General features: G+C 31.9%; 1 protein-coding gene across 2 annotated transcripts in view; it reads left to right on the top strand.

The window, feature by feature from the left end:
- Positions 1-15,175, top strand: part of LOC149477803 (solute carrier family 41 member 1-like) — a 97,182-nt gene that overhangs the window by 65,521 nt on the left and 16,486 nt on the right. Inside the window, exons 1-4 of one of the 2 annotated variants that reach the window (XM_089710081.1) lie at positions 3,014-3,200; positions 5,683-5,813; positions 10,042-10,146; positions 13,744-13,810. In XM_089710081.1, the coding sequence (XP_089566207.1) occupies positions 3,134-3,200; positions 5,683-5,813; positions 10,042-10,146; positions 13,744-13,810 (370 nt within the window). In that variant the 5' untranslated portion in view covers positions 3,014-3,133. Of the gene's footprint in view, positions 1-3,013; positions 3,201-5,682; positions 5,814-10,041; positions 10,147-13,743; positions 13,811-15,175 lie in introns of those variants that run through there. The other variant, XM_089710080.1, reaches the window with a different exon arrangement.

Below are 15,175 nucleotides of genomic sequence, written 5' to 3'. Positions count from 1 at the left end.
CCTATGTCCCTATGTCCCTTTATACGCTTAAATCTTTGAAACTACGCAACAGATTTTGATGCGGTTTTTTTTAATAGACAGAGTGATTCAAGAGGAAGGTTTATATGTATAATAACATCCATTAAATAGTGGAAAAGTACTGTTATTTTTGAGGTTTCTAATGTGATGTCGTAAAAAATTACATTTTTTCCGCTTATATTGCAAACGCAGGCTAAACCCTACGAGTTTTCTCAAAATAATGTACTAAGTATTACATATATACATTGAAAAGGTCTACAGAAAAGTCCGCGATGGTATATGTCTATCTCTTATGGATAATCCTCAATAACATTTTTTTGTCATTTACTTTTACGACAAATAATAGCTAATTTTCGAAGCGATTTTCACCAATACAGCATTAATTCTTAACCAATTAAATACCTTGAATACATTGTTCATTTAATATAGATCTATATGGCCCTTTACACCGTATGATTTAAGTGAATATTTTCGAAGATATTACAGATTTAAAAATTGCGGGACGTAGCATTTGCGGCGGTACCGGCCGGCGGCCGGCTGGGCCGCTATGTTTTTTAGACAACGTTCACAGTTTTTCTGTAGTGTATTTAGTATCAGCATTGCACCCGTGCGAAGCCGGGGCGGGTCGCTAGTAATACATATTATAAAGCTGAAGAGTTTGTTTGTTTGTTTGTTTGAACGCGCTAATCTCGGGAACTATTGGTCCGATTTGAAAAATTCTTTCGGTGTTAGATAGCTCATTTATCGAGGAAGGCTGGCTATATAATTATCATCACGCTATCATCAGGCTCAGGCTCAAATGGTTACCCATACGTCTACGTCGCAACATGCATATACTTACTTCTTTGTACAAAATCCTTTTCTATCCTCAAGCCCCTGTCTACCTTAAAGAAAAATTTGAATTTCGTTCGAATGTTGATTTAAATCTGCGCTGCACTGGCAATTTGCTATTGAAAATTCCTCCCCATAAATCAAAATTTTACCACAAATCCTTCCATATACAGTCGATACTTCTTTGGAACGCTCTGCCAATTGAAATCAGACGTGCGAAATCGCTGAACATATTTAAAAATTTAGTTTTCAACCATTTCTTCTCCCAAATAAATTGTTAGTATCCTTATATTTTATTTAATAATTGTATTGTATAGGTATATATATTATGTATTGTATGTATTGTATATTATGTGTACGTATATATTAATATGTATATAATATATAAGTAGGTATTCTTAAATTATATTTATTACATACTAGCGGTCCGCCCCGGCTTCGCCCGTGGTAGGTATATATTTACGTTTTCTCTACATAAAAACCATCCTCGTACTTCAAGGAATATAATAAAAAAAGAATTATCGAAATCGGTTCAGCCGTTCTCGAGTTATGCGCTTACCAACACATTTTGCGATTCATTTTTATATATAAGATTATTATGTATTTATAATATAAGTAGTTGTATGGTTTAAATATATTGTAATTCATTTTCATTGCTGCACCACCTATTGTTTTCACCTCTTTCTTATAATTAAAAATCCTACCCATAGGTTGCCTGGTAGAAATCGCTTAGTAGCGATAAGGCCGCCTTTTTAGCTTTATAATCATATTGTCTGTTTCTTTTTTTACGTGTATTTACATGGTGCTGAATAAAGTGTATTTATTATTATCATCACGCTACGGCCAACAGGAGTGAGAAGTGGAGCCACGGGGGTGAAACCGCGCGGAGCAGCTAGTAATATTATAAATGCGAAAGTTTGTGAGGATGGATGTATGTGTATGTCTATGTATGTTTGTTACTCTCACGCAAATACTACTGAACCGATTTCAATGAAATTTAGCACACATATAGAAGGGTGAAGGCGCGGTCGAAAAGCTAGTACAATATACATATTTAAATTCCTTTCTTGAATTTATTTAATAAACACAGTGAAATTAGTTCAATTGTTCCTATAACCTTCACCACGCGTGTTCATATTATAAAAGTTCTGACCTTGTAAATTGCTAAACACAAATATATAAATAATACAGTTAATGACTAAACAAAGAAATGATAAGGTTACAAATAAAAGATAAACCTTACTAATTACAGGTTAAAGAATCGGAAAACCTAATCAATCACGATAATTAAGTAATTAGTAGTTTTTTTTATTGATCTTATCATTTTTTCAGGAAATGATTCAATATCCTCTTCTATCGATATCCTCTATAACAAATACTGTATTTATTATTAGCATTTTTTCCCGGCATCGCCCAGTTAACCCTGAATGAAAAAAATATCATACAGTTAGATATCTATGTAATGGTAAAATATTTATTTATAATAAGTAACTTTTGTGCCAAATCGTAATAAACTCCTGTTGGTCGTAGCGTGATGTTATATAGCCTTCCTCGATGAATGGGCTATCTAACACCGAAAGATTTTTTCAAATCTGACCAGTAGTTCCTGAGATAAGCTCGTTCAAACAAACTAACAAACTCTTCAGCTTTATAACATAACTAGGTTTCCGCCCGCGGCTTCGCCCGCGCAGTCAAAGAAAACCCGCATAGTTCCCGTTCCCGTGGGATTTCCGGGATTGCGTCATTTTCCCGGGATAAAAAGTAGCCTATGTCCTTTCTCGGGTATCAAAATATCTCCATACCAAATTTCATGAAAATTTGTTCAGTACTTTAGGCGTGATTGAGTAACAGACAGACAGACAGAGTTACTTTCGCATTTATAATATTAGTATGGATATAGTTATAGATTTTAAATTAATAGATCATTACATTTATACATTGTATTGTATTGATGGCAAACCGTAAAGCAAACATAAATTAGTGACCCTTAAAATATTGCACACAATTTTGCAATACAAAAAAACATTCATTAGTTATCAAGGCAAGAACAGCGGCAGTATAAACATAACGGCTTCCATTTATGTATCATAAATATCTATGATAACTTCTTAATCTTACAAACAAACATTACTGTTTTAATGACGTTGATAAATTTTAGTCTGTCCGCGAATGTCACTGTCAAAAGTCTTGTTTTTAGCAAGGAAATAGGAGTAAATGTGGAGTAAATAGCTAAACGTTTCCGTATCAGTTTTAATTAAGTTTTAAAGCAGTGTGGTTGTGCAAAATGGGTGTGAATATAGAAATTATTGTGCATAAATTATGGAGGAAGATGAATGGATACACTATATTGGGTGAGGTGTTTTTTTATCTGAAAGAAGTGTAAAACTATTCGCGCCAACTTTGTCCTTAAATTAAAGACTTCAGGAATTCATGTTTATCTTAAATTGGGGTGGCTTATCGAGATGAAAGAGTATAAATTTTAAAGTGGTATATCATGGGATTATATAGGGATGAAGAAAGGACTTATTTTAAAGTGGGTTTGTAATATATACCAACAATAGTAAACAATTGTGATAAACATTCCACCAGTGGAAACATTCGAACAACAATTAATGTAAACATAGTTTAAGCATCTTTTCATATTATATAGAGCCCTACTCTTATTTCCTATGTAGAGGCGGGCAATTATAATTTTATAATATATTTTAAGTAACCTACTTTGTAGAAATGTATTTGTGATGTTCAGTGCCTTTCAAATGCAAATATTTTTCACGGTCAAGGCTAAGACATTCTCTTCAAATACAATGCACTATTGAGTTAAACCACGCATATAATAAAAATTATTCAATCTGTTATTTAGAATGTTTTTTTACTATAAAAATTCGTTTATATCATGTACACAACACCGCAACACCGTTTGACCGCCTCCTTGGTACAGTGGTTGACGCGTGAGCGTAGCACCGAGGGGTCCTGGGTTCGATTCCCGGTGGAGACGAAGAAAAATGTCTCGGTCTGGTAGGACACAGAAGGCTGATCACCTACTTGTCCCTAAAGAAAATCGATCAGTGAAACAGATGTATAATGCATCTGCCCCTTACCCCACTAGGGGACATGGGACTTCACTATGTACACAAAAAGTACCCACACAAACATCCGTCGTTTAATCACATCGTGACTTAAGCTGAACTAATATTTTCCACTATTTAGTAATTTTCTGAAGTATTATTTACATAAAACAGTAGGTACATTTTCTTATAAAATTGGCAAAATTCGATATAGCAATTGGGGAAATCTTGGTAATTGACAGACGATGGTCTTATCACTTCCCCTGATAAAGGTAAATACTGTAAAATATTAACTGATAAGAGAATACGTGACTGAAAGTAAAAGTATTGTACAGTTTATCTTCATGAGGTCACAAAGAGCTACTGTTGAATATAAGAAAGATATTCCTTTCTTTCGGGAAATAAACAAAGACAGGTCATTCAACTCGATAAAATAAGCTTTCTGTACATAAACATCGAAATAATAATTAAAAGAAAATGCTAAGAATCGGTTTAGTATTCAAACCCATAACGGATAACCTCTGGTGCTATAGTTCGCTATAAACCTTTAAACTTTAGTTTTTCACAAGTTTAGATATTTATTGCCTATATATATTGTAAGAAATTAAAAAAAAATCGATCACGAACCCTAACCCACGTCTTTTTTATTCTTTAAAAATTTCTTATGATAATTTATATCAAAAAGAATCGTTTTTAGTGTTGGACAAACAAAAAAGTCAAACAATCCATAATAATATTATAAATGCGAAAGTAACTCTGTCTGTCTGTCTGTCTGTTACTCAATCACGCCTAAACTACTGAACCAATTTGCATGAAATATGTTATGGAGATATTTTGATACCCGAGAAAGGACATAGGCTACCTTTTATTGCGAAATATGAACCACGGGCGAAGCCGGGGCGGACCTCTAGTACCTAATAATACGATTTTCAAGAGTACACTATATTATTTTACATAAAACCCATGAACATTAGGATTCATCCCTTGAACTAAATCTAGACATTGCATCCAAATATACGTACTTGATCTCTTAAATACGTAATCTATAACAGATTAGCATTAACCTATTTATTTTTCGATGCTGAAACCACAATGGTAATATTACGTAAGAAAACCTTTGAAAACTTGCCTTCATTTAGCTGATATGGTTTAAATAAGTTACAGGTGTTTTCGTATGGAAAAAGGTAACGACAAAATGTATAAAGACAAATGTATAAAGCCTAAAGGTAAGGACTCGCGACACACTAAGAGCGTATACGCACTATGCGGGTAGCCGTCCGGCTGACCGCAAGCACAATTATGTACGTAATATTCATTTCTATGCGCACTGTGCGGTCTGCGGTAGCCGCATCGCAGTGCGCATAGAAATGAATATTACGTACATAATTGTACTTGCGGTCAGCCGGACGGCTACCCGCATAGTGCGTATACGCTCTTAGGGTTCCGTACAAATAAGCTATAGAGTAACTTTAAAAAAATGGTCACCCATCCTATTTAATTCCGTGCCCACGGTTACTTTACGTACCTACTTGGATTTTTATTAATGTTGTTGATATAGCGGCAGCAGAAATAATTTCTGAATATTTCAACTGTCAATCTATCACAGTTTATGATATATATAGCCAGGTGACAGACGGACGAACAGACAGATAGATGGCGAAGTCTCAGTAATAGGTTCCCGTTTTTCCAAACAGAACCCTAAAAAAAATAACTCTAAAAATAACTTTTATTTCCTAACATACAATTTAATTATATGTATGAATTGCAGATGAAATTGGAAGTCCAGACAGTGGATTCACGATGGCTTCAATAAACTCGAACGGGGACCTAAAGAGTCCCGGGGACCCTCCAGATAAGAAGATTGCTGATGAAGATGCTGAGAAACAACCCTTGTCCGGGGTAAGATTACTTTTACCATATCATAAGTAGCTTTTTATTAGCAGAAGAATAGAGGATGCAACAGAGTAGGTAATTAATAAAGTTTCTAGAGATACTCAAATTGGCTCTCTAATTGTAATGTTAATTTCCTCTAAACTTTTTCATTCTTTACTGAAACTTATTAACACTGAGACTGTTATCATTAAAATATCAAGTCATATTGATTTGCATGAAGATTCATATTAGTAACATATCAAGGTTCTCCCTACTCACGTCATCGATACCCATTTTGTGCATCGAATTAAATGTTTTTTACTCATTTCTTTCTTCAAAGAATTCGTATCACATAACCAAAAAATAACACAATGCGAAAACAGCAATAAAAAGCAAGGAAATTAAAAAAGCCATCAAGTTCGATGTTCACGGAAGTACGTCATAGCCGCTCTCCATAACGTTGAAGGAATGAAATAGTTTAATCGATCTAGTTTTTTTTAATATCTACGCAATATCATTATAGAAAATTATAGGTTGTAAAAGTGAAATGAATCAATAACTTTACAGTTATTGATATTAAACTCATAATATAAACTGTTTATGCTTTTGTAGCTACAAAAAAAAATGGCGGAATTATACGAGTGTTTTTTTTCATTTAGACGTAAAAAACGCACGCTTTACTAAAGTTTGAATATTCAAAGCAAGATCAAAAGTAATAAACCACATAATAAACGGTTTAGAAAAATCTAAATCATATTAAATAAAAAAATACCACAGACTAAATACCTATAAAAATTATTTTATTTTATCTGTTGCATAGTGCAAATTCAATAAACAATGCATTGTGAAGTCATATTTGTCGTGAAATTGTCAATAAACAGGCTCTACGAAAGACGATTAAATAAATTAAATAAAAATTAAGTATTAAAGGAAATCATGAGGAACGTAAAAAGGCATATAAATTATTATTATACATTTTAAAACATTGAATTGATTCTTATATTCTTTACAGATAATATAATATAAGAATGGTTTTGTTTGAGGTGGTTATGAAAATAAATTGGATATATTCATATAATATAAAGAAAATCAATAACTGCGAAGGAAATGAATGAAAATTCAGTAAAGTATGCAATACAAAGTTTAAATAAAATGGCTGCAATCCTCTGGTGATGTAAAATTTACCTTTTATCGATTTTTAATGAAAAAGAAGTCACATTATAACATATTTTAATTAAGTACAATATCGCAACCTTTTTATGGTCATTTCTTTTTAACAATTTTAACCCTTATAAAAAATTTTTCATTCAAATAATAACATGTAAAGTTTATGTATTTTTTCAGAAAAAAATTGAAGTACTTTAAAACGAGTTTAAAATGAAGGAAATTAGTGTTTCTCGGGAAATATGCATCGATAAGTTATCAGTGAAGCGAATTATGTTTTATTTACGTATTGGTATTATGTAGTATGTGTAGAGTCAGCAACGATCAAATAAAATGTTTTTTAATATTTATAATGTAATCAAAATAAAACTTTTGAACTTATAAAATTATACAGGGCATATATAATATGACAACTATTATACTGGTCATTAACTGACTTGTTTAAAAATTTAATTTAGATTAATTTCTGTTTTTCATTTACTTGTTTTAAACATACTTGCGGTCCGCCCTGGCTTCGCTCGTTGTACATGTTTACGTTTTCTCTCCATCAGAACCATCCTCGTACTACAAGGAATATTATAAAAAAGAATTAACGAAATCGGTTCAGCCTTTCTCGAGATTTGCGCTTAACAACACATTCAGCTGTTCATTTTTGTTATATGTATATGCGATTAATGTATGAAATCTACGAGTAACAATGGTTAGTGCAATGGACAGATTTATATGAATAAAAATAATCAACTACTTTTTTTGGCGACGGTACTTAGATTACTGGGCTTTCCGCGTTATATGCTCATAGTTCAAATGAGTCATGATCCATTTAAGCACAGAAAATGATTGACAGTTACTTATTATGATAAAAACTAACTAGGAGAATGGTTTTACCGTAACAATAACTGACCCTTTGTCAGCGTGCATTTCATTGAAATTCGTTCAGCAAATTTTGCATGATTGAGTAACAAACATTATTCTTTTTGGATTCATTTGCTGGACCGTATTTAAAATTATTTTTGTAATTAATTCTGTTATTATTAAGGTAGCCTAGCTATGTAATATTAAATTTCATGGACTGAAATAAATAACGTGTATAAGATTATTGGAGGTTTCATATTAGTTAATTTGTCGGGTAAATCTGCGTGGTTTACTTTATAGACTAGTTTCGGACCGCGGTTTCGTTACCTTGGTTCTATATATTATACTTATTGCAGAGAATCGGATCAGCCGTTTTTATGTAATAGAGTGACAAATATCCACGCAAACATTTATGTTTATAGTAGTAGTAGCAGAATAGTTTTATAAATAAACAAATAATAAATAAACTTACCTCTATCATTTCACTTTGCCATGTCTATAAAATATATATATGTTATCGTTGACTAATAGAAACTAATAATAATACTTAATGCAAAATGAATGTAACAAGTTCCATTATCTAGAATCTAGATGTAATTTGTATATTTAACAATTTGTTAAGATTCGAAAGACGTTTGTACAAAATCGCATTCATTTAGTAAATGTAAATTAATAATAAGCTTTTATTTAAGGGGGCGCATAAAGCAAAATAACAAATCTTCTATTAGATGATACGTGTAATATGCAAGACCAAATCTAAAAAATAAAATATATATCAAACTAGATGATATGTTCAACGATTCTGTTTAATCAAAAACATAAAATATTAAAATTTACTCGATAAAAAAAATCACCAAGTTAGCTCTAATTTTCACACTTTTACGTTTTCTACTTGACATGGTAATACTTATTATGATTTTTTTTTTTCATAAACAATTATATTAAAACATTTGCAAGATATTTGTCAGAGCATTTTGTGTAATTACTTTTAGTTTTGGTTTTATCTGCGATAAACCACTTTTGGCGCTCTTTTTTTCTCGAGATAAACGTTTGATTTTGTCACGATAAAAGTGGTTTATCGCAGATAAAACCAAAACTAAAAGTAATCACACAAAATGCTCTGACAAATATCTTGCAAATGTATTAATATAATTGTTTATGAAAAAAAAAAAATCATAATAAGTATTACCATGTCAAGTAGAAAACGTAAAAGTGTGAAAATTAGAGCTAACTTGGTGATTTTTTTTATCGAGTAAATTTTAATATTTTATGTTTTTGATTAAACAGAATCGTTGAACATATCATCTAGTTTGATATATATTTTATTTTTTAGATTTGGTCTTGCATTGTAGAGTATGCTTTTCTTGTTCTTAGTGCGTTCGAAAAGATGCTATGCAATGTTCTAATACTCAATCACGAAAGAATGCTCTTGCTCTTGCTCTAGCTCTATGTTCGTTTGATGTAAATGCACGGTTACACGAACGACAATGATCATGTATTTCGCGTGTATGTCTGTATACTTGATTTGCACGATTTATTAAACAGTTTGATGTATTAAAGATTATATGTATATAATTTTATTTCGATTCGTCTTAATTTTGACTGTGTACCGAAATTATAAAAGAAATAATTATCAAATATGAAAGATTTTTTTATCAATCAAAGAAAATTGAAAAATGTTTTCTATTGTTAAAGCTTCTTGTTTATTTTGAAGTTAATATTAATAATATTCACAAGTACCTATTTTATCGCTTAATAAGAATTTGTGAATATTGAATAATATGTAAATTATTTATGGTTAATTTTCAACCAATAATTAAAATATTTGACGTGCTTCGAATAACTCAGTAGTTATGTTTGCAATATTTTAAATTATTTACAAATTGAAATATTATGCAAAGAATGTACTTATGTAGTATGTTATACATGCATTTTTATGTCAATGAAATTAACAAGATTGTTATTATTTTTTTTTTTATTTGATGCCGTTAGGACCGAAAACAAATGTATTCCAGGATATACTTTTTTATGTTCTGTCATATTATTAGTCATAAATAAATGAAGGTTCATAACGTCCTGTATTGATTAAGAATTTATAATGTTACTCATTAATTTATATGTTAATTTGAAAAGTATTGTTTATTTTTTTGCCAGTCTGAAGTAATTAATGACATTTCGTCATTTTATTTCGCAGAATACATAGGTTTTAGTCATTAATTGTTGTATTTTTCTTTCGCAGAAGAAGGAGGAAAGGTGGTGGAATACGCTGATGCAGGTGGCTGTTCCCTTCTTCATAGCTGGCTGTGGCACCATTGGAGCTGGTCTTGTTCTGGGGACAGTAAGGGTAAGTGTCCCATAGTGGGGTATAGGGCAAATGCTTTTTACACCAGTTTCCCTGTGAATATTGTTTCCATGACCCATTGTAGAAGCGTTGCGTTAACTTAAAATATATAAACTATACTCACAAAACTAAACTATAAATTCAAATCTTGAATAATATATAAGTATATATACATAGCTCAAAAAATGGAAGCCTGAAAATTCGTAGCATATCAGCCAATTCAATACAGCAATACTTATAAATTTCCAATTATATTACTATAAAGATTACACGTAACAGTAACTATATATTTTTATCTTTATACAATATGATTGTTCTCAGAAAACGTTTGATTTTTCCAAAAATTGCCACGTATCTATTTACAACGTCATAAATTATTATTATTGATAACAATTTTTTGGAAGATTACAGTTCGCCAGATGGTAGGTTTTTTGATTAGTAAGTAAGTATTCGTTGATCGCATTTATGATTGCAAGATTTTGCACGCCTCATAAGCGAAGCGTTGAGGTGGGTACTACTGTCACTTCGCGCAAAACATCTGATTTTTCAAACTTAAAATGTCTTTATGTATCATACATTGCACTTGTAAGATAATACATACACACACATATTAAGAAAAAACACTATTTTTAACGTTCATGATATTTTTGATGTCATTTTTGTTATTTAAACTAGTTAAAAAACAGTTTAAAAAAGTTCTGTCTTGGACGTCCGTGTGTCTGTATGTGCGGATCCTTTTTCTTGTTAACACGATAGCGACCGAAATACTTTACTAATCGAGTCTTTTTTTTTCTCTTACGCTTGAGTATGCTCAGGAATAGAACCCTTTCATTTTTCAGGGTCTGATTCGATGTGGTTTAATTGTTATTAAATAAACAAAAATAATAATTAATAAATATTTATTAAAAAAAATTATGAGGCGTGCACTTTTGGATTTTCCAAATTATTTATCTTTATAGTTGTGAAATATCTATACAAAATATCTAAGTGATTAATTGTCTCGATACAGAATGTAGATAATTAAAATTTTACCAACGTATATGTACCTACATATTTTGTATACTAATTATAAGTACAATAGGTAGGTATACATTATATCAATAGACTACAAGCCCGCATAGGACAAAAATATGGGTCAAATGAACCACCAGGGGACATATCTAGAACGATAGCAGAGCAAAAAATAATAAGATTCATCACTATGCCGTCACTTGTAAGCTGTCCAACTGAGTGCAGATGAGAATTGAAAAGTACAGGTAGACTCGGTAAATTTTTGTCATATATTTTTGTACGGCATTCTTAACCATCGATAGATCCATTAAAAATAATAAGAAACCGCTCAGTGCCGTACAAAAATGGTGGTCCACCAAGTCGGAATTTTTATTTAATTTCCGAGAGTTACCGGGGGTAAATTTGGTCATTTGACCATGTACGGCATCTGTGTCATACTATTGCTATACTGCTTTTAATCCATTATTCCGCAACGCCGTACAAAAATCATGGGGACAAGGGGAAAAAATCAAGAGTTGCAATCCCCTCTCTTTCCCCACTCCAGGGGGTCATTTGACTAAGTACGGCTTCGGTTCCAAAACATTATCTAGCACTCAAAAGTACTATTAAAAGCAATGCCGTCAAAAAATAATTGTTCTTTTAAATGTATACCAATAATCATCTTAATTTCATCGAATTCTTAATATAAAGAGCTGTAAGGTCATTTGACCCTGTACGGGAACTTTTTTTTTAACATGATATTGTAAAATTCAATTGTTGTATAGTATTGCCGTTCAAAAGAAACCGTTCTAAAAAAAGTTATAGAGAAATGCAAAACCAGAAATTTTGTTAAAGTTTAAACATCGTAGATTAATGAAATATAATAGTTTTCTACACTTTATCCGTTGTTTTAAATAGTATTAACATAGATAAATTAGGAAAAAACGATGCCGTACATTTTTGTGCAGACCACATCTTTTAGGCTGATGAAAGCGACGAAAGCTACAATTTTAAGGGTGCTTTATGGCCATTTGATACAGTACGGCATTAACATATTTTTACCCAACTACGGCAAAGCAAAAGGAGGGTTATGGTTGTTTACAGGTCATGTATGTATGTTCATCTATTCCCTCGTAACTTCTAAACTACTTATCAGAATTCGACAAATGACATATCATTAGAAGCGTCTGAATTGTTCACTGGATAACCAGCGACCAGCTAGCTAAAGGCTATATGGGGTTTCACAAAATCTAATGTGGCGCCCTCTAGCGGACAAAACATACAGAGTAAAAAAATAAAGTTAAGATAAATATGCAGTGTTTGGTATCATTTGAAAGCGCTTTACTTTTACATTTTGAATATATATATATTACTAGCATTTGCTTGTGACTTTACCTGTATTCATGGACTGATTGCATATAATTCACATCTTTTCGTTCATAGCTTTTTATTAGTTCATCAATTTAACGGAGTCCATTCCACCTGACTCCGACTTTCCAAGGTGATAATTAACCACCTCGAGCTTCTTAATATTAATGTATATTTATATTTTATTATAAAAATATAAAGCAAACATTTCGTTATATGGATTTTTTTCTTTTTCAGATTTTTCCCCTTTGAACCAACGAAAATGTACGGCACATGAAAAAATATTATCTATGCATAAAATACTTAAAAAATAAATTTATTTCGTGTTGTGTCAAATGACCCCCTGGAGTGGGGAAAGAGAGGTGATTACAAGTCTCGATTTTTTCCCCTTGTCCCCATGATTTTTGTACGGCGTTGCGGAATAATGGATTAAAAGCAGTATAGCAATAGTATGACACAGATGCCGTACATGGTCAAATGACCAAATTTACCCCCGGTAACTCTCGGAAATTAAATAAAAATTCCGACTTGGTGGACCACCATTTTTGTACGGCACTGAGCGGTTTCTTATTATTTTTAATGGATCTATCGATGGTTAAGAATGCCGTACAAAAATATATGACCAAAATTTACCGAGTCTACCTGTACTTTTCAATTCTCATCTGCACTCAGTTGGACAGCTTACAAGTGACGGCATAGTGATGAATCTTATTATTTTTTGCTCTGCTATCGTTCTAGATATGTCCCCTGGTGGTTCATTTGACCCATATTTTTGTCCTATGCGGGCTTGTAGTCTACAAACTTTGGCAAATAAACTCCATGCGTTTCTCTTCACAAAGAAAAGTCTTCCGCTTTTATATTCTACTAGCTTTCCGCCCGCGTCTTCGCCTACGTTTTCAAAGAAAATCCCGAATATTTCTGATTTCTCGTTCCCGTGGGATTTCCGGGATAAAACCTATCCTATGTGTTAATCCAAGTTACCCTCTATATTATGTGTGCTAAATTTCATTGCAATCGATTCAGTAGTATTTGCATGAAAGAATATCAAACATACGTATACACTTTAAAATTAGGATAGGATAGAATTACATATTCGTACCAATAATCTAGATACATATAATATTTGAACCAAAGACTTAGTATTACTAATTGAGTCTAAATAGTTCCAATAACAACTAAGCACCTAAATATTATCATGAATTTATTTTACCAATGAATAAATAAATTGTAATATTGTTACAGGATTGGGACGTTTTCATTGAAGTTTCGGCCATCTTTGTTTTAGTTCCCGCGCTGTCAGGGCTTAAAGGTCAGTTTTTTTTACTTATTATGTATTTATCGATTTTTAAATTGTCCATGTGTACAAGTTTTCATCTTAGGTATCTATTGATTATGAAGTGTTTATTTTTAAGTACTTTTCAGTTCATTATGTGTATATTCTTTAAAATAATTAGGTATATTTGCAAATATTTGTTTTGATTTTATGCTCATTACATGATTTGAGATTTACATTGAAGTATTTATACTTTAATGAAGATTTAAAACAGCATACCGCATATATAACTAACTTCTGTCTACTGTAACTAATTGGAAGATTACAATAAAAAATGATTACTTTCAGTGTGACGTCATAAAACCACAGAATAAACAAGGCAATAAGACATGACTGCAGAACGATCGTAAAAATCATCTCCGCTCATGTTCGCGATAAAAATCTGTCATTACTCAGATTATTACTGAGCAATTTTCAATGTAATTGTCACGTTGTTAGGGTGTGAGCACATCTGGTCTATAACTTGACGTAATATCAAGATCATTAAAAACAATGCATTTAAACCCTTATCAGGGTAATTAAAGTGGTTTATAAGTCATACATTACATTTTAAAATCAAAAGCCGACTTCGTGAAAACTTTAAAAACGTATAATTTGGCGTAGGTTACTAGGTAGAAAGAAAGATATAGACTACAAGCCCGCATAGGACAAAAATATGGGTCAAATGAACCACCAGGGGACATATCTAGAACGATAGCAGAGCAAAAAATAATAAGATTCATCACTATGCCGTCACTTGTAAGCTGTCCAACTGAGTGCAGATGAGAATTGAAAAGTACAGGTAGACTCGGTAAATTTTGGTCATATATTTTTGTACGGCATTCTTAACCATCGATAGATCCATTAAAAATAATAAGAAACCGCTCAGTGCCGTACAAAAATGGTGGTCCACCAAGTCGGAATTTTTATTTAATTTCCGAGAGTTACCGGGGGTAAATTTGGTCATTTGACCATGTACGGCATCTGTGTCATACTATTGCTATACTGCTTTTAATCCATTATTCCGCAACGCCGTACAAAAATCATGGGGACAAGGGGAAAAAATCGAGAGTTATAATCCCCTCTCTTTCCCCACTCCAGGGGGTCATTTGACACAACACGAAATAAATTTATTTTTAAAGTATTTTATGCATAGATAATATTTTTTCATGTGCCGTACATTTTCGTTGGTTCAAAGGGGAAAAATCTGAAAAAGAAAAAAATCCATATAACGAAATGTTTGCTTTATATTTTTATAATAAAATATAAATATACATACATTAATATTAAGAAGCTCGAGGTGGTTAATTATCACCTTGGAAAGTCGGAGTCAGGTGGAATGGACTCCGTTAAATTGATGAA

Source organism: Colias philodice, chromosome 24, assembly GCF_061535455.1.
Source record: "Colias philodice isolate Cphi_HAF_F1 chromosome 24, ilColPhil1 Martin Lab GWU primary, whole genome shotgun sequence".
Taxonomy (NCBI): Eukaryota; Metazoa; Arthropoda; class Insecta; order Lepidoptera; family Pieridae; genus Colias; species Colias philodice.
Note: the sequence above shows the minus strand (reverse complement) of the source record. Positions and strands in the feature narration are given on the sequence as shown.